The following is an 18,047-nucleotide window of genomic DNA, read 5'->3' as shown; positions in this document are numbered from 1 at the left end:
AAGGATTTGCACTCACAAAGACAGGAGTAGCTGGCTTGTTACGGCGGTTACTACCCCAAACCAAATAACCAAATTACTACCTCCACCTTCCTCTATTCCTGATGCCTTTCAACTAGCTTGATCACTCCATTCTTATACTTCACTTTCAATGCATATCCAGCATAGTTCTCTGCTTCAACAGCAGGGGAGAAGAAAAACTGTTACTTCACACATCCAGCAGAGCTCTCTGCTTAAACGGCAGGGGAGAAGAAAAAAGGGTTCGCACTCACAAAGCGGGGAGTAGCTGGCTTGTTACGGCGGTTACTACCCCAAACCAAATGTACCTGATACTTCACTCTCGACGCATATCCAGCATGGCTCTCTGCTTCAACGGCATGGGAGAAAGACTGATACATCACGAATTTCCAGCATAGCTCTCTGCTTCAACGGCAGGGGAAAAGAAAAACTGATACTTCACGCATATCCAGCATAACTTCAAAGGCAGGGGAGAAGAAAAAAGGATTCACACTCACAAAGCGGGGAGTAGCTGGCTTGTTACGGCGGTTACTACCCCAAACCAAATGTGCCTGATACTTCACTTTCGATGCATATCCAGCATAGCTCTCTGCTTCAACGGCAGGGGAGAAGAAAAAAACTGATACCTCACACATATCCAGCATAGCTCCCTGCTTCAACGGCAGGGGAGAAGATAAACAACCAATAAGGGCTGTATAACATAATCTGGGTAAAAACAAATAAGCATGGGTGTAGCTTGCTTATTGCGGCGGTTACTACCCCTACTACCTCTAACTAATCAAGCTAGATATTTCACTTGGATGCAGCTCCATCACCGCTCTCTACATTAATGGTGGGGGTGGAAGGGAAAGAGAACCAAGAGCTAAGAGAAACAGATAAGTATGAGAGAAAAAATGAGGGAAGCTTGCTGGGCAGACTGGATGGGCCATTTGGTCTTCTTCTGCCGTCATTTCTATGTTTCTATGTTTCTATGTTTGTTCTATGGTCGGGCCCCAGAAGGGGCCACATGGCTTCTAAGACAACCATCGCCCGATGGCTCAAGGGTGCGATTGCTGCTGCATATATAGGAAAGGGGCGCCCTCCGCCTCTAGGAGTTAAGGCACACTCCCTTCGGGCGCAAGCTGCGTCATGGGCAGAAAGTTCGTCCGTGTCCTCTCAAGAGATTTGCAGAGCGGCCACCTGGAAGTCCTTACATACTTTCTCTCGACACTATCGTCTGGATGTTCGTGCTCCGGGTTTCGGATCCTTCGGCGGTAGTGTTTTGAGAGCAGGGCTGTTATCGGCCCACCCGGAGTAGGGAAGCTTTGGTACATCCCACAGTCTGGACTGATCCTAGTACGTACAGGGAAAAGAAAATTATTCCTTACCTGCTAATTTTCGTTCCTGTAGTACTCAGGATCAGTCCAGACACCCTCCCTGGTGATTGGGATTTATTTGGGGATAAGCCTCTGCTCTCTAAGTCTACTCCTTTTCTTCTTCTCCTAATCTAGCCCTGGGGCTCCAGGGCTCACTGTTTCACAGTTTGGTTTACAAGTTCCATGTTGGAGTTGTTTTACCAGTTTTTACTCTTCGTTCATTCTTGTTGAATAGGTGTTATTCTTGATTCCTCCGTCTCTTCTCTTTGGCTTTGTAAGTCTAGTTACTGAGGATTGAGGCAAAAGGTGTGAGGTCATATAGGACCTCCCCTCGAGCTTTTGCTTCTGACTCCACCTGCTGGACTGGGAGCATAACCCACAGTCTGGACTGATCCTGAGTACTACAGGAACGAAAATTAGCAGGTAAGGAATAATTTTCTTTTCCCAGAGGCCCTAGTAGTCAGCCCCAGAAAGGGTTGGGGGCGGAGAGACACAGAGGCGGTGTCTTCCCAGGGAGGGGCACTCTATCTGGACATAAAGAGAGTAGCCCTCCAAAGAGGAGAGGAGGAGAGCTGGGGGGAAGGCAAGTAAGATCCAAAGCCTGAGGCTGGGGGATGGTGCCCAGGCAGACCTTTTCCACTAAAAGCTAAGTCAGCTCTAACAGGGTTCTTTCACTTTTAAGGTCTGTGTAACAGTTGGTATGGATAAGTGTCTTCAGCAGTGCCTTGAGGGTTAATTAGAGGGATTAGCTCTGGTGGCAGTGAAGAAGCTGAGGTAGGAAGGTTTATGTAAATGTGGGGAATGCTTATTGTGGGGGGTTGGAAAGAAGTATAAGTTAAATGAAGAATAGAAAATGGTTTTGGAGCTGCAAAGCACGGGGAGCTTGTAGCAGGGAAAAGAGTTGTTTTACTTAATTAAGGCAGCTGGAGGAAAAGAGGTAATTAGGACCTGGCAGCTGGCCTAAGGAGACGTTCCTGCAGTGGGGGAGGTTTCAGTACTATGTTATACTTGGGGGAAGAAGAATGTACTGGGGGAAAAACTTACTTTGCCCACATGTTGTGCAGGGAAAAGTATACTAGAAACTCAGAGTGAGAAGCTTGGTTGGTAATACTTGTCAAGTTGAGTGTTTTTCCTTTCTGTGGAGTTTGGTTTAATTAATAAACTTCAATACATAAGAAGCTTCTGCCTGAATGTAATATGTTATGTTAAATGGCTGCCAAGGAGGTGACCCCCTTACTCTAGTGGAGAATGAGGGAAGTTTGGTCTCAGGGGCCTAGTTGTAAGAGGGCCTTCCCTTACAAGTGGTTCTGACCCATAGTATTCTTGCCTTATGGTTATCCTCTACTCCTGTCTCGCTGGAGAAACTTCAGGGAGGGATCCGCTATAAAGGACTTTGTGGAAGCAGCCCTTGATAATTAGCCCCAAGCCCGAAGTCACCGCTGAGGACCTGCCACTAGGGGCACCATCATCGCCACAATGTCCATCCGCTTATTGGGAATTTTCAGAAGTCCTGTGAGATGTGGATGCTTTTCCCGGTGTCTTTTATGGGGAGGATAGCACTGATAAAGAAATACCTACAGTACCTGAATGCTTTGAAATGCTGCTTTGAAATGCTGAAAAAAGTGTGAAAAGCAGAATATTAAAAAAAATTGTTACTTCTGAAATTACTATTTTTATTGCAGATGGCCCCAATCATACTCTCTAACAAGGATACCCTTTCGATTTTCAAGATTTGGGGGACATTTGTGTGGCAACAGAGACGACCTAGACTGAACCGGGTTAAATTAATGATTTCTAAAGAGGAGGGAGGGGGAAATTTTCCCAACATTTGTTATTACAATGATGCTTACAATATGTAGGTGATTGGTTGCGTGGTAAGGGGTAAGGGGTTTTGTTCAGATTTAAAACTAGAGAAGGCACTAGTGGCTCCTCTCTCTTTACACTATGTTCTGCATATCCCAAAAGCTGCCCTTCCGAGACATTTAGCATCTTCCCTTTGGGTGAAAACCGCCAGAGTCGCCTAGCAAAATCTCAGGAAAAAAATGATGTTACCCTGGGAGAAATCCTTTTTGTTGCCAATTCGAGGCAATTTAAAGTCCTCCCCCCCCAGGGGAAGAGGTGGCAATTTAGAAAGTATGGGAGACAGCAAACAACGCGATAGTTATGCTCTTTATTGACTTACAATCAAGATCTATGCAGTCCTTCCAATATTGCATGTTCTATCTGAGGCTTCAACCCTGACACTACCTTGTTTTTCAATAGATTTATAGCTATATCAAAGCTACCTTTCAATTACAAACGGTACAATATACATCTGGTCCATTTCTGAGATTCTATGGGCTATGTATGGGTGGTAGACATACCCTTTCATCCTTGTACAAATTTCTGCACTCCATCTCCACATATTCATTATCACTACAGATAGCACAGGCATGAAGGAAGGAACTCTTTCTTAATCTGGTCGGGTGATATGTTTGTGTATATCCATGATCTGTATGCATCTTCAGAAGGGGTGCTGTATAAAGAATTGTAATTCAAAATATTAAATTGGATGTTCTATTCCCCATACCAGGCATTCTGGACTGGAGTGGCTCAACATAGTAATTGTCTTAAGTGTAGCATCTGGATGTAACCTTGAGTCACTCTTTGTGGGAATGCCCTGTTATGCAAACCTTTTGGGAGGCAATCTTCTCTGTGATGAGCAAATGGTGGTCAGTAACGCTGAAAGGATCTGCTGAGATGTGTGTCTTGGAGAAAAGATTGGACTCCATATACCTGGGCAAGGCGGATGAGCTCTTGGTGTATAAAAGCTGCTTGGTGGGGAAGCAGTGTATACTAGCCCAGTGGGTAGGAGAGACTGCTCCAAGATGATTACTTGGCACAAGAAATTGGTTACTTTGATGTGCTTGGGATCACAGTCTGTTAAAACTAAACCTGCTAATAAGTGGAAGTTCTTTTTTGCAGTTTGGAAACCATTTATTCAATCCCTACCCATAGATACTCAATGCGTTGCCCTTCGTAATGTCCTTTCGGAGGATACAGTGTAATACATGTAATTTTTGCTGGAATTTGGCAAGGGGTGGTGTTTGACCTGCTTATTAAAAGGATTAATGTAAAGCAGGGCTTCCCAAACCTGTCCTGGGGACCCCACAGCCAGTCAGGTTTTCAGGATGTCCACAATGAATATGCATGAGATACATTTGCATATCCATGGAGACTCAGTGTATGCAAATGTATCTCATGCATATTCATTGTGGGTATTCTGAAAACCCGACTGGCTGTGGGGTCCCCAGGACAGGTTTGGGAAGTCCTGACTTAAAGTGTACCTGTCTTAAATGAGATGCATAATGTTTACTGGAAAATTATTGTAACAGAAGACTTGGAAGGGGAGAGGGGAAGGGCGTAGGATTTTAGGGTAGGGGTTACTGGGGAACCTTGATAAGTTTAAATCTATATTTGAGTATCATTGTGTAGTCTATGTATCCCCCTGAAGGGCAGTTTGATCTTGTTTGAAAATGTGTTCAATAAAAATCTTATGGAAAAAAGAAATGTCTGTCTTACAGGGTCATTTATCAAATCGCGTTAAGGTGTTTTTCGCATGCGTTATGGCATTTTCGCATGCAAAAAACGCCTTAATACAAGCGATAAGCACCATAACGCTGTGGTAAAATGTGCACTCTTGTGAAGATTTGATGTCCTTTAGAGTGAGGAAACTCACACAACGATGACATGTGTACAGTGTTCTCTCAGCCTAGCTTGATGTTACCCAGGTAGAGAGTCCATCAAGCTAGGTTGAGAGAACAATGTACACATGTCATCGTTGTGTGATTTTCCTCACGCCGAAGGATATCAAATCTTCACAAGAGTGTACTGTTCTGTTCGTATCAAAGTGGCCCCTAACCCCTACACTACTACCTAAACCTCACCTCGAGTTACTAGGTGGGCATCCTGTAGTAGCATAAATAGCTAACTACAACAAGGGCCTTGTAGATAGTCTCTGTCTCTTTCCCCCCTCCCCCTCCCCCAAGTGATGAAAAGAACACTTTGTAGGTAGGAAAATGCAATTATGTAGGTGTTAGTGCAAAAAGATTAACACACTTTGCAGTAATACCTATGCAAAGCACTAAGATAGCACACATTGCAATAAATAGGCTATTACCATAAAACACACCCTTCCTCCTATCACATACAATAATTACTGCATTTTGATAAATCTAGGCCTTAGCTTGTTATATAGAATATTGGTAGGCTGAGGTCAGCATGGGAGTTTATAAAGGGTGATATAAGCAAACTTGTTAGTCTCTGTCTCCATCTACTGGTTCAGAGGCATAACACACATGTCTGGACTGGTCTAGCTGGACTCAAGGGAAGGAAATTATTAGGTAAGAACTAATTTCTCCTTTTACATACTGCCTCATGTCTGCTCTCAGTATTCTACTACTATGTGGTCCTGATTCACTCTGATGTGAAGCATGGCCTCAGGGACACCATACATGGGAGGGCTAGCACTTTCGTCAGGTGAAAGGTTAAATATAAAATCTGCACAAAATGTTTTATATTTTAAAAAAGCAAAAGACAATAAATTTAATAGCCAAATAACAACATCAGTAATCATGTAATTCTGAGTTATCCGGCTAAATGATGGTATTTATCCAGATAAGTACTGATTGATCCAGTTAAGTAGCAGCAAAGCTACTACTTAGCCAGATAAGTCTTGGAATGCTGCTTATCTGGCTAGGTTAAATAGCTGGATGGGTCTAAACAACATTACTTTTGGGTTGGGTCAAATAGCTGGATAAGTTTAGAAAGTTCTACTTATCCAGCTAAATCAGACAGCTGGATGGGTGGTGTTTTTGGACTTGCCCAGCTATCTGATTTGGCTAGATATGTAGTGTTTTGAGACTTATCTGGCTTTCCTGCCTGTTTAGATTTAGGTAGCCCTTTTGTCTGACTCTCGGGAGCACATTTTTAAAATTGTTGGTCCTGAATTGTGGAACTCTCTTCCTAAATAGATATGGGCAGAGAAAGACGTCCTTCACTTTAGAAAGCTTCTCAAAACTCATTTTTTTAATCTTGCCTTTGCTGACTGATGTTGATATCATTTCTGTAGACCTTTGGTTGATGTTTTGTTTATTTTATGTGTTAACTTATTTTACTCTGTACACTATGTTATTTGATGCTACTTGTGAGATTATGTATGCGAATTGTAATCTGTCGGCAAAAAATAAATTGGTTTAAATAATGTATAATAATAGTGTAATCTGAATGTTTTTTCATCATTTAATTTCAGTATGTGTCAGATGTAAGAATAGTGCAGAAACGCATACAAGAGGCTGAGGAAACAATGGAATATATTAATAAAGAGGAAGCTCTATATAAATGGGAATTGACTACCTATCCAGAGATGGATGCCTTGAAAGCTAACATAGAACCTTATCAGAAAATATTTGGCCTTATTTTAAAATGGCAACGGACAGAAAAGCGGTAAGACTTTTTCAGTACCATATCTGAGGTTTAAGAGATGTGAATCCTCTTGTAAATCTACTGGGGATAGGGAAATACCTACAGTACCTAAATGTAATCTGCTTTGAAGTGCCGAAAAGCAGAATAAAAATAAAATAAAATTAGGAGGTGTTAAAATGCAGGTTGCAGTTTGTTTCTGTAGACAGGCTAAAGCAAGTAGCTAAATTAATTAAAATTGGAATTGATATGGACATGGTGTATACAATTTAACTCCATCTTTTCATTAGGGTAGATGAGGCTTCTGACGTGCAGAGAAACAGTACATGAACTACAGAGAGGACTGTCCTCTATAGTGCATTGCCTTCACTTACATTCCAATTTGTAAGCTTTGTTCTCAATAAAAAATGCTTAAAAAAAAGAATGAAACAATAAAAGAATGGGAAAAAGATAATTGTATATATAGAGGTCCATATTCAAAGAATTTTTCCTGTGAAGTCCCAAACATTCCCCTAGATTCATCAAAATGATATCAATTTTGCATGAATAAAGCCCGCAATAAGGAAAGGGGTGTGTGGTTAGGGTAGTTTTTGAGTTACGGCACTGTCTACCTGGGTGCTATCAAGCTAGGGCGAGAGTGCATTGTAGAAATCTCATCTTTGTGTAGCTTTCCCCATTCCAAATTGCATCAAATCTTACTGATGAGTACTGTGCTGTTTGTACGTCTGACTTTGATGTAAAACCGGCTCCAAAACCCTAGATCACCACCAAAACCTCACCTTGAGTTACTAGTTGACCCTCCTACAGTGGTATAAATAGATGCCTCATATGTGTGCTACCATAGAGTCTCTCTCTCTCTCCATTCTACTTTACTCCTTTCCTTCTCTCTCCCTCCTACCTCAGGCATATCACACAGCTTAATGCCAGGAAAAAAGGTGTAGTTATTTCCAGGTGTGATAATTAAACATCCCTCATTTTCATAAACCTCATCCAAACTCCTCTCCTTTGATTAAAATTAAAAAATTTGCATATACACCTTGCGCTGTGGTAAATAAAGTGTTATGGCATTATCACGAACATTAGGGTCCTAACACCTGTGATAACGCCATAATACATTTTTATAAATGACTCTGGCCTGGATTTTCTTATTGCGCAGAGCTCATTGAATCCCACGGTAATGGGCGGGGGGGGGGGGGGCGAAGCGGGGGAGGGCCTGTGAAATCCGGCAGCGATCGCACCACCATGGTGTTATCGCTGCCGGCTTTCGCACCCAATAGCACCACCGTGAAAGGTGGTGCTATTGGGAGCGCTACTGGCGGCAAAACGGGTCTTACCTTATTGCTGCCAGCGATGTTACCGCCGCGTCTGCCCCGATGCCGCCCCGACTCCTCCTCTTCTGGTCCCGACTCCGCCTCGACTCCGCTGCCATTAAGCTATCGTGTGCGAAAAGTCCATTTTCGCGTACGATATGGTTAGAAAATGACCCCCTATGTTAGCCAGACAAGATTGATGTTTAAATATAATCTCTCCCACTGACTGACCAAGTTTTAGCTGTGTAAAATAAAAAAAGAGGCCTTCTGGGGCATTATGGTGCAGTGCAATGTTATCTGGCTAATTTATCCAATATTCAACTGTATTTGGCTATTTTAGCTGGATAAATGTAGAATTATCTCAGAGCAGTCCTAACGCTCTCTGGTCGCATTGGCTTGATAATTTACTACTCAGTCAGCTTTATTCAAAAGAATATAACTGCTTAAGTAGCCACAGAAGAAATAAAAGAGAGGGAAGAGGAGCAGGCCTGGTGGGTGATCACCCACTCCTCATCCAAGTGAAGCAAAACTTAGTTCTGGTGGCTCGATCCTCCTCCTTCTCCCAAAGAAAGCTGCAAAGTGTAAGATCTGCCCAGGATTGGCACCCCTTTTTCTTGTCCCTCCTTCCCTTCAGGTTGTTAAAAATTACTTATCCCCTTATCCCCGCCCCTGCATCCCTGTCAAGCCTAATCTACCCCTTCCACATTAGGTGGACCCCTAAACCTCTAAATGCAATTGGGCTCTTGAAATTAGGATTGTACAATGTTGCTCTGAAAATGTAAGCTACCAGCATTGCTGTCAGAACAGCACTGGATACGCTGGGAGGTGGATTCTAGTTCTGAGCTCCCGGTTGCATTTAGGGGTTTAGAGGTATCCAAAACGGGTGGAAGGGGTAGGCTTGACTTGGTATAGAGGGCCAGATGGAGAGATCAGAGGTAAGTTATGATAAACTGGTGGAACGGGTGGAAGTAGGGGGTGCTGATCCTGAGCAGGTGTTATACTTGGGGGAGAAAGGAAGGGAAATTGAATTACTAGGCACAAGCTTTGCCTCATTTGGAAGGGGGGATAGGCAATCAGGCAGCTAGACCCACTCTGCTTCTCTTTTTAATTTTTGTGGCCATTTAACCTGCTATATTCTTTTGATTATAGCCAGTTAAACTTAAAATTATAGGGGTTCATATACCTGGATAACTTTGAAACCTAACTGGCAATATTCAAACATATAGGTTGATTCAATAGGCTCTGGTAAGGCTATAATGTGCCTTAAATAGCATATATTGATAATGCTCTTGGGAACAGTGGACCCTCAGTGCTATGGTGTGGTTTGCGCCAACCCACTAAGCCCACCCTGATAGTTGATGGAGAATCCTAGTTGATGGAGAATCCTGTGGCGGGACTGGCTGGAGCTTCACCTATACCAGCCTTCACCTCCTCAGGTTGAATTCTTGGGTTCTGGTGACCGGCGGGTCTTAGGTGGGTCCCTAGGGCAGTCTGGAAACAAGAGTCCAAGACTGGGTGAAAGGTCAGGGCTGGCAGCAGACAGAAGAAATGGATGACAAGCTATAGGCCAGGGCAGGCAGCAGACAGTAGAAATAGATAAAAGGCCAGAAAGCAGGGCAGGCGGCAGATGAGGCTGGATGGGTACCAAAGCAGAAGGTCAGGTCCAGGTGGTGATCAAGGACGTTCAAGGACAATGTCAGGGTCAGAATCCAGGAAGTCAAGCTGAGAAGGACAGGACAAGACCAAGACAAGACCACTGCAAAGGCATGGACAAGGCTAGAACAAAGCATGAACAAGGCAGGAACAAGACACAGGAATTAGCAATATGCGTTGGGCACAAGGCAAACCAGGGAACCAGTTGCTGAGGTGTCTGATATGTGTTCAGGACAGCCTTAAATAGGGAAGGGCCACTGATGTCATCAAAGGGCATCACAGGGACTTTCCCGCCATGACCACTTTAGGAACAAGCACGTTGGGTATACGCACAACTAGAGGGAGTCTGGAGGAGTGGTGGTCAGCCAGCGTGTGAGCCGTGTGGAGCAGCCTTTGAAGTTTGAAGCAGGATCATAGTCACAGGTGGCCTCTGGTAGTGTTGGGGATAAGGTGGTTTGCAGCGCTGTCTTGAGAGTTGCGCGATATGCTCTCTATGTTGCATTATGTAGCTCTATCGCAGTGATATCACATGATATTTGTGATATTGTGCATAAATTAGGGCAGATTCCCTCCCCTAATACAATCAACTGCTTTGCACTGCATTTGCATGCATGAATTTTGCAAATCCATGCAAAGCAGTTCATGCATAGGTAATTCTATGCAAAGAAAATAATGCGGCTAACTTAGAAATTTGTCAGCCTCATTATTTTATCTACATCTTTCCTAAAATCATTAATCTACCGCAAGAACATCGAGGCCCTAATGCAGGGCCCCGATGCTCCCCCAGTAGATATAAAGGGCCCAACTACCTAAAAAAAAGACAGCCAAAAAGTGAAAAAAGTGCCTGGTGGTCTACATGACTCCCCCGCTTCATCCTGGGACTACCAATTGAGGCGGCCCTGACTACAAAATTGTAAAAGCAGATGACCATGTGTGAGCAATAATAGTACCCCCCACCAGTCCCCATAGATATAATATAGGCCACAGGGTACCCTGACCCCTCTTTCTATAAAAAAAAATAATTGGCAGAATGGTCCTCCAACCCCCAGGTTTTCAAACACCCCGTTGGTGATATAGTAGCCTCCCGGACCCCCAATTCCAAGACACCCTTTTTGGGGTGATAGTAGACATCCCTCTCGACTGTCCCCCTGGAGCCCCCTCCCACATCCTATTACTGCAAAAAAATTATATCCTGAAAGCAGAAGGGCCCAGGGCACCCTTTAGCCTCGGGCCTGGTCGGCGCCAGTTATCAAAATGGTGCTGTTATGTTTTTGGTCATTGAGGGGTGGGCCCTTGCTCGTTGCAAGAGATGGCACCTCCCACAGGGCGGAGCCCTGCGGGGATTTGCAGCGATAGGCTAGCCCTAAGCAGAGATGGACACAGATAAAGTGAGTCTTTATTATACTGCAACATAGATAATAATGTCTCATCTGAAGGCTGTAGAGTGGAAGGCAGCACTCAGTCTCACCAGGTCCCGAGAGGGAGATGGGTTTGGTAGTGGTCCGCGAAGTGGGGTAGGCCGAGAACCCAGACCTAGATGGAAAGGCCAGTGAGCATAGATCCGATAGTGGTCCGCGGTGCGGGGTAGGCCCAGGATCTATGAAGAGAGAGATGAGACAATGCAGAGACAGAACTGGAACAGTAGTACTCACTCTGATGCTGGTAGCTGTAGTAGGAGAGAACTCCTGAGGAACAGAGGTCCAGGACAAGTAAGGTCCCCGAGGAGTGGGTACCTTGGGCGACCTTGTAGGAGACAGGCAATCCCGGAGGGTAGACAGGAGCGAGGCAAGGTCCCCGAGGAGCGGGTACCTTAGGTGTCCTTGTTGGTAGCAGGTAACCATGGAGGGTGTAAGGAGTGAGGAAAGGTCCCCGAGGAGCAGATACCTTAAGCGTCCTGGTTGGTAGCAGATTACCCCAGAGGGTGTAGAGGAGCAAGGCAAGGCCCCCGAGGAGTGGGTACCTAAGTTGTCCTGGAGCAAGGGTACACAGAGCGGAAGCATCTGGTAGCGTAGAGAGATCAGATCAGCATGGAGGATTCCTTGCTAACTCATAGCTGGAATGGAGAGCGGAGGCTAAATACCCGGAGGTAGTGACATCATGCAGTGGGGACACCCCCAAGGTTCCCGCCATGACAGGCTCAAAAGGAGGGCCAATGCGTGCACGCCTTAGGTGACCTCAGAGGGAAAATGGCGAATGCAATCACCCATGCTGGACCGGGGACGCTGGAGAGGTAGGCAAGGAGAGGCAGAGGCAGCCATCTTGCCCAATGGAGCAGAAAAAGAAGAAAGAGAAGTGAGGCAGAGAGGGCGCAGCCGTCTGTGACCGACGGACGCAATAGTACCCCCCTTCCAAGGGCCCCCCCAGGGGGTTTTGGCTTATGAGAATGAGACTGATGGAAGCAACGGATCTTGTCTTTATCCAGGATATTGGCCATGGGCTCCCAGGAATTCTCCTCCGGTCCGAATCCCTTCCAAGAGATAAGGTACTCCCAATGTTTACCCCTCTTGCGTACATCCAATATGTCATCAACAGTAAACGCAATATCCTCTTTGGCATTAAGCGGTGCTGGGTTCGGGACTTTGGAAAATGCAGACAGAACGAGAAGCTTCAGTAGTGCCACGTGAAAGGCATTATGAATCTTCATGGATGGTGGTAGTTTCAAACTGTAAGTCAAATTCCCAAGACATCAAAGGATGGCATAAGGTCCAACGTATTGTGGAGCAAAACGTGCAGAGGGTAGCTTTAGGCGGAGGAACTTTGTACTAAGCCATACTTTATCCCCAGGCTGAAATTGAGGTGCCTTCCTGTGGTGAGCATTGTAAGTCTTTTTGGCCCTTTTACCTGCCTTGAGGAATAGATCCTTAGTCTGTTTCCACAATTGTTGTAATTCCATTGCGGTGACTTGAGCTGCGGGAGATGTCACGGAGAGTGGCAGAGGTAACGGAGGTAAGGGTTGGCGACTCTACACCACTTGAAAAGGTGTTGATCCTGTAGCAGCAGCTGGATGAGAGTTTAAGGCAAATTCAGCCCAAGGGAGTAATTCTGCCCAGTCACTTTGTCTAGCATTCACATATGAGCGTAAGAATTGTTTGAGCGTCCGGTTCATTCGTTCTGTTTGGCCATTGGACTGTGGGTGATAGGCCGAGATCAAGTCCAATATGATGTCGAACTTCAGACACAGAGCTCTCCAGAAGTTTGCTGTAAACTGGACTCCTCTATCAGACAAAATGTGTTTGGGCATGCCGTGGAGGCGAAGGATGTGCTTCACAAATAATTTAGCCAGTTCAGCAGCGGATGGTAATCCTGGCAAGACCAGAAAATGTGCCATTTTCAAGAATCGATCAAAGGTTACCCAGATCGTATTGTTTCCGGCAGAAGGGGATAAGTCCACCACGAAGTCGGTAGCGATGTGTGTCCAGGGCTTTTCTGGTACAGGCAGAGGTAGGAAGAGACCCCAGGGATGTCCAGCAGGAGGTTTTTGTCTTGCGCAGGTGGTGCAGGAGGCCATGTAGGCTTGGACATCAGTCTTCATAGTAGGCCACCAATAGAAACGTTGGAGCATGGCTAATGTACAACCTTGCCCGGGGTGGCTGGCAAGATGGGAGTCATATTCCTATTTTAATAATTTCTTTCTCATACTCTGTGGCACCACCGTTTTCCCAGCAGGGACGGCGTGAGTGGCTGCTAACACCACCTTCTGAGGACTGAGGATGTGACGAGGTTCATCGGGTACGTCCACTGGAGAAAAGGAGCTTGAAAGGGCATCTGCCCTAACGTTCTTTTCTGCAGGACGATATTTTAGTAGAAAGTCAAAGCGGTTGAAAACAATGACCACCTCGCTTGCCGGTGATTAAGGCGTTGAGCATGTCGTAAATATTCGAAAGTTTTATGATCGGTATACACCGTTATTTGGTGCTGTGCACCTTCCAGCCATGGACGCCACTCCTCGAAGGCCAATTTTATAGCTAACAACTCTTTATCTCCAATTCCATAATTCTTCTCAGCGGGAGAGAATCGTCGTGAGAAGAAAGAGCAGGGATGGAGGACATTGGCATCGCTGTATTGGCTCAGTACTGCTTCCACGCCAACGTCTGAGGCATCAACCTCGACAATGAAAGGACGCTGAGGATTGGGATGATGAAGACAAGGTTGGGTTTGGAAGGCTTTTTTGAGAGTCTGGAAGGCCACAAAGCCTCAGTAGACCATCGGGATGGATCAGCCCCTTTTCTGGTCATGGCCGTGAGTGGTGCTGTTAGGGTAGAATAGTGCTTGATAAAGGTACGGTAGTAGTTTGTGAAGCCGAAGAAGTGGCATAATGCTTTTAAGCCAGTGGGTTGAGGTCACTCTTGGATGCTTGGATGCTTGGATGGTCCATCTGAAAGCCATCTTAGAGATGATGTACCCCAGGAAGGGCACTGACTCCTGATGAAAAGCACACTTCTTGAGTTTTGCATAAAGACGATTGTCATGTAACCTTTGTAGTACCTTTATCACATCTGCCTGGTGTGTCTGGAGGTCCTGAGAGAAAATCAAGATGTCATCTAAATATACCACCAAGCATTGGTATAGTAAATCTCACAGAATATCATTCATCATATTCTGAAACACTGCTGGTGCGTTGCACAGTCCAAAGGGAATTGGCTAAGTATTCAAAGTGCCGTCACGGGTGTTGAAAGCTATTTTCCATTCATCCCATGACAGATTCGGACCAAGTTGTAGGCCCCTTTTAGGTCCAGCTTAGTAAAGACCTTGGCCCCCTGGAATCTGTCGAACAGCTTGGTTATCAATGGTAGAGGGTAGCGATTCTTGATGGTGATTTCATTGAGACCTCTGTAATCAATCAAGGGCGAAGGAATCCGTTTTCTTTCCCAACAAAAAATAACCCCGCACCAGCCGGAGACTTAGAAGGTCTAATGAACCCCTTTTGTAGGTTTTCTTCGATATAGGCCGACATGGCCTCAGTCTCGGTTCTTGAAAGGGGATATACTCTTCCCTTGGGAGGTTCCGAGTTAGGCTTGAGATTTATTGCACAATCAAAGGTCCTGTGCAGAGGTAATATGTCTGCTGCTTGCTTGGAGAAGACGTCCTGAAAAGACACATATTGGGGCGGATTTTCAAAGGGTTATGCACGTAAGTTATGCGCATATCCCTGAGAATCCGCTCCTGCACTTGCCGAGCCTATTTTGCATAGGCCCGGCGACGCGCACAAACCCCGGGACGTGCATATGTCCCGGGGCTTGAAAAAGGGGGCTGGGAGGGGCCGGAGCCTCCAGGCACAGCGGCCATTTGCCGCTGTGCCCGGGATTGCTGGCCGGTCGGCGGCCGATGCGCGTAACCTACATCTGCCCAGAGGCATTTGCAACTTATCAGATAAAGGTAAGGGGGGCTTTAGGTAGGGCTGGGGGGCGGGTTAGGGAGGGGAAGGTGGGGGGATGGGAGAGAACAGAGGAAGGATGCGTGGCTCGGTGCGCACAAGGTGTACAAGTGTGCAATCCCTTGTGTGCGCCGACCCCAGATTTTATAACATGCACGCGGCTGCGCATGCATTTTATAAAATCAGGCGTAGATTTATGTGCGCCGGGTTGCGCGCACAAATTTACGCCTGCGCATAAATCTTAAAATCTGGCCCATTGCACGGTAGACCAGGTAGTAAAGGAGACTTTGACATGCAGGGCAGCGGTGAAACTTTGGCTAGTCAACGATTGTGGTATCAAGGGCCCCACTCAGAAAGCTCCATGGTGGTCCAATTGAACTGAGGTGTATGTTCCTGTAGCCATCGTAGAGCGAGCACCACGGGGTGAATGGCCTTCTCAAAGAGCAAGAAGGAGATGTTCTCTATGTGTAAGGCCCCGATGCGAAGGCATATAGGTTGCTTGGTAAGCAAAACCTCCCCTGGAAGTGGTTCTCCATGTATAGAAGACAGCAGTAAGGGGGTAGCTATTGGAGTAGTTGGAATTCGCAGATGGTCTGCGACCCTCTTTAGCATAAAATTTCCTCCCGCACCTGAATGCACGAGTGCAAGTGTTGAAAATTCAAGGCATCCAGAGATGGGGAGAGATAATGAAGGTGTAGTTAGACCTAGGAGAAGTCCTCCAGCTGTTCCTAGGTCTGGCCTTTTCCTGGATAGATAGGGCAGGTCTGGACAGCATGGCTGGATTGGCCGCAGTACATACAGAGATCTAAGCATCTGCGAAAACGTCTCTCTTTAGAAGTCAAATGACTGCGGCCTAACTGCATAGGCTCTTCTTCTTCTTCACTGAGTGCTGAAGATTGGGCTGATGTCCTGTGCATGGTTCAAGGGCAATTACCTCCAGTAGAGTGTTTCTTGTGACACTTCACCTCTTGAGTCTGATCGCGTATCCTGCGATCAACTCTCCCAGCTAAATAAATGAGAGCTTCCAGGGTGTCTGGCAAGTCACAAGCCGCTAGATCATCCTTTATACGGGTGTTGAGGCCCTCTAGAAATATAACACGTAGACATCCCAAGTCCCAATGGAGCTCAGATGCTAGTATCTTGAATTTAATAACATAGGGGTAGAATTTAAAAACCCTACGCGCACTGAGCCTATTTTGCATAGGTCCGGTGACGCGCACAAGCCCCGGGACGCTCGTATGTCTCGGGGCTTTGTGAAAGGGCCAGGGCAGGGGCAGGACCGAGGCCTCCGGCACAGAGGCCGTGCTGGGGGATCGCGCACCGGCACTCGGCCGGCACGCACAACCTACGCCTGCGCAGAGGCAGGCGCAACTTCCAAAATAAAGGTAAGGGGGGTTTAGGTAGGGCTGGGGGGCGGGTGCGGAAGGAAAGTTCCCTCCGAGGCCACTCTGATTTCAGAGCGGCCTCGGAGGAAACAGGGAAAGCCATTGGGGCTAACCTAGGGTTCGGCACGTGCAAGGTGCACAAGTGTGCAACCCCTTATGTGCGCTCACCACGGATTTTATAACATGTCTGCGGCTGTGTGTGCATGTTATAAAATCAGGTGTAGATTTGTGCACGCCGGGTTGCGTGCACAAATCTACGCTCACGCGTAGGTACTAAACTCTGGCCCACTATCTGGTAAAGGCTTACTTCCTTGTTGAAGATGAAGAAGAGTAGACCCTGCAATGGTCTGACATGCTAGACCATCAAATACTGATTTGAACAGGCTCAAGAATTCAGTCAGATAATTTAAAACAGGGTCACTGCATTCCCAGAGAGGTGAAGCCCAGGCCAGTGCTCTTCCATCGACTAGCGATAGGATATAGGTAGTCTTGGAAACAGCAGTGGGAAAGTAGTTCGGTTGCAACGAAAAGTGCATACAGCACTGATTAATAAAACCCCTGCACATCTGGGCATCACCAGAGAAGCATGTAGGAGCTGGAAGTGGTATAGTGGTGCGAACTGCAACCACTTGAGAAGAAGAATCTTTTCCTGGAATTGTTGGTATGTTCAGTCGGGCATTCAACTGATTGAAGGCAGCGGTTAGTGTCTCCAGAGACTTCTGTTGTTCTGCAATCCACTGGGCCAGGCCGAGAATGGCCTATAAGGCTGATAGCTGAGCCGGGTCCATGGAGTTAGCAATCTGTTATGTTTTTCGACATTGAGGCGTGGGCCTTTGGTCGTTGCAAGAGATGGCACCTCCCACAGGGCAGAGCCCTGCGGGGACTTGCAGCGATAGGCTAGCTCTAAGAAGAGATGGACACAGAGAACGTGAGTCTTTATTACACTGCAACATAAATAATAATGTCTCGTCTGAAGGCTGTAGAGTGGAAGGCAGCACTCAGTATCACCAGGTCCCGAGAGGGAGATGGATCAGGTAGTGGTCTGCAAAGCGGGATAGGCCAAGAACCCAGACCTAGATGGAAAGGCCAGTGAGCATAGATCCGGTAGTGGTCCATGGTGCAGGGTAGGCCAAAGATCTATGAAGAGAGAGATGAGACAATGCAGAGACAGAACTGGAACAGTAGTACTCACTCTGATGCTGGTAGCTGTAGTAGGAGAGAACCCCTGAGGAACAGAGGTCCGGGACGAGTAATGCCCCCGAGGAGCGGGTACCTTGGGCGTCCTTGTAAGAGAGAGGCAATAGAGAGGTGAATCGGTACTGGACTCTTTTCTGGTATTGGTTTCGTGGGAAATCTTCATTCGTGGTTTCGAACGCTTTTTTTTTCCGACTGTCCGGAGCTGAAAAAAAAATAAACCCACCCTGACCCTTTAAATCTCATTATTTAATATCCTCCACCCTCCCGAACCCCCCAAAACATTTCTAAAGTACCTGGT

At 46.3% G+C, this 18,047-nt stretch overlaps 1 protein-coding gene across 1 annotated transcript in view; it reads left to right on the top strand.

Moving 5' to 3' along the window:
* The window catches only part of DNAH12 (dynein axonemal heavy chain 12), a 1,160,754-nt gene that overhangs the window by 341,165 nt on the left and 801,542 nt on the right, over window positions 1–18,047 (top strand). Inside the window, 1 exon segment of the mRNA XM_029600929.1 lies at window positions 6,661–6,854. Coding sequence (XP_029456789.1) covers window positions 6,661–6,854 — 194 coding nt within the window.

The sequence above is a fragment of the Rhinatrema bivittatum genome, chromosome 4, assembly GCF_901001135.1.
Source record: "Rhinatrema bivittatum chromosome 4, aRhiBiv1.1, whole genome shotgun sequence".
Classification (NCBI taxonomy): domain Eukaryota; kingdom Metazoa; phylum Chordata; class Amphibia; order Gymnophiona; family Rhinatrematidae; genus Rhinatrema; species Rhinatrema bivittatum.
The sequence above is the reverse complement of the archived record's forward strand: the minus strand, read 5'-3'. Positions and strand labels throughout refer to the sequence as shown.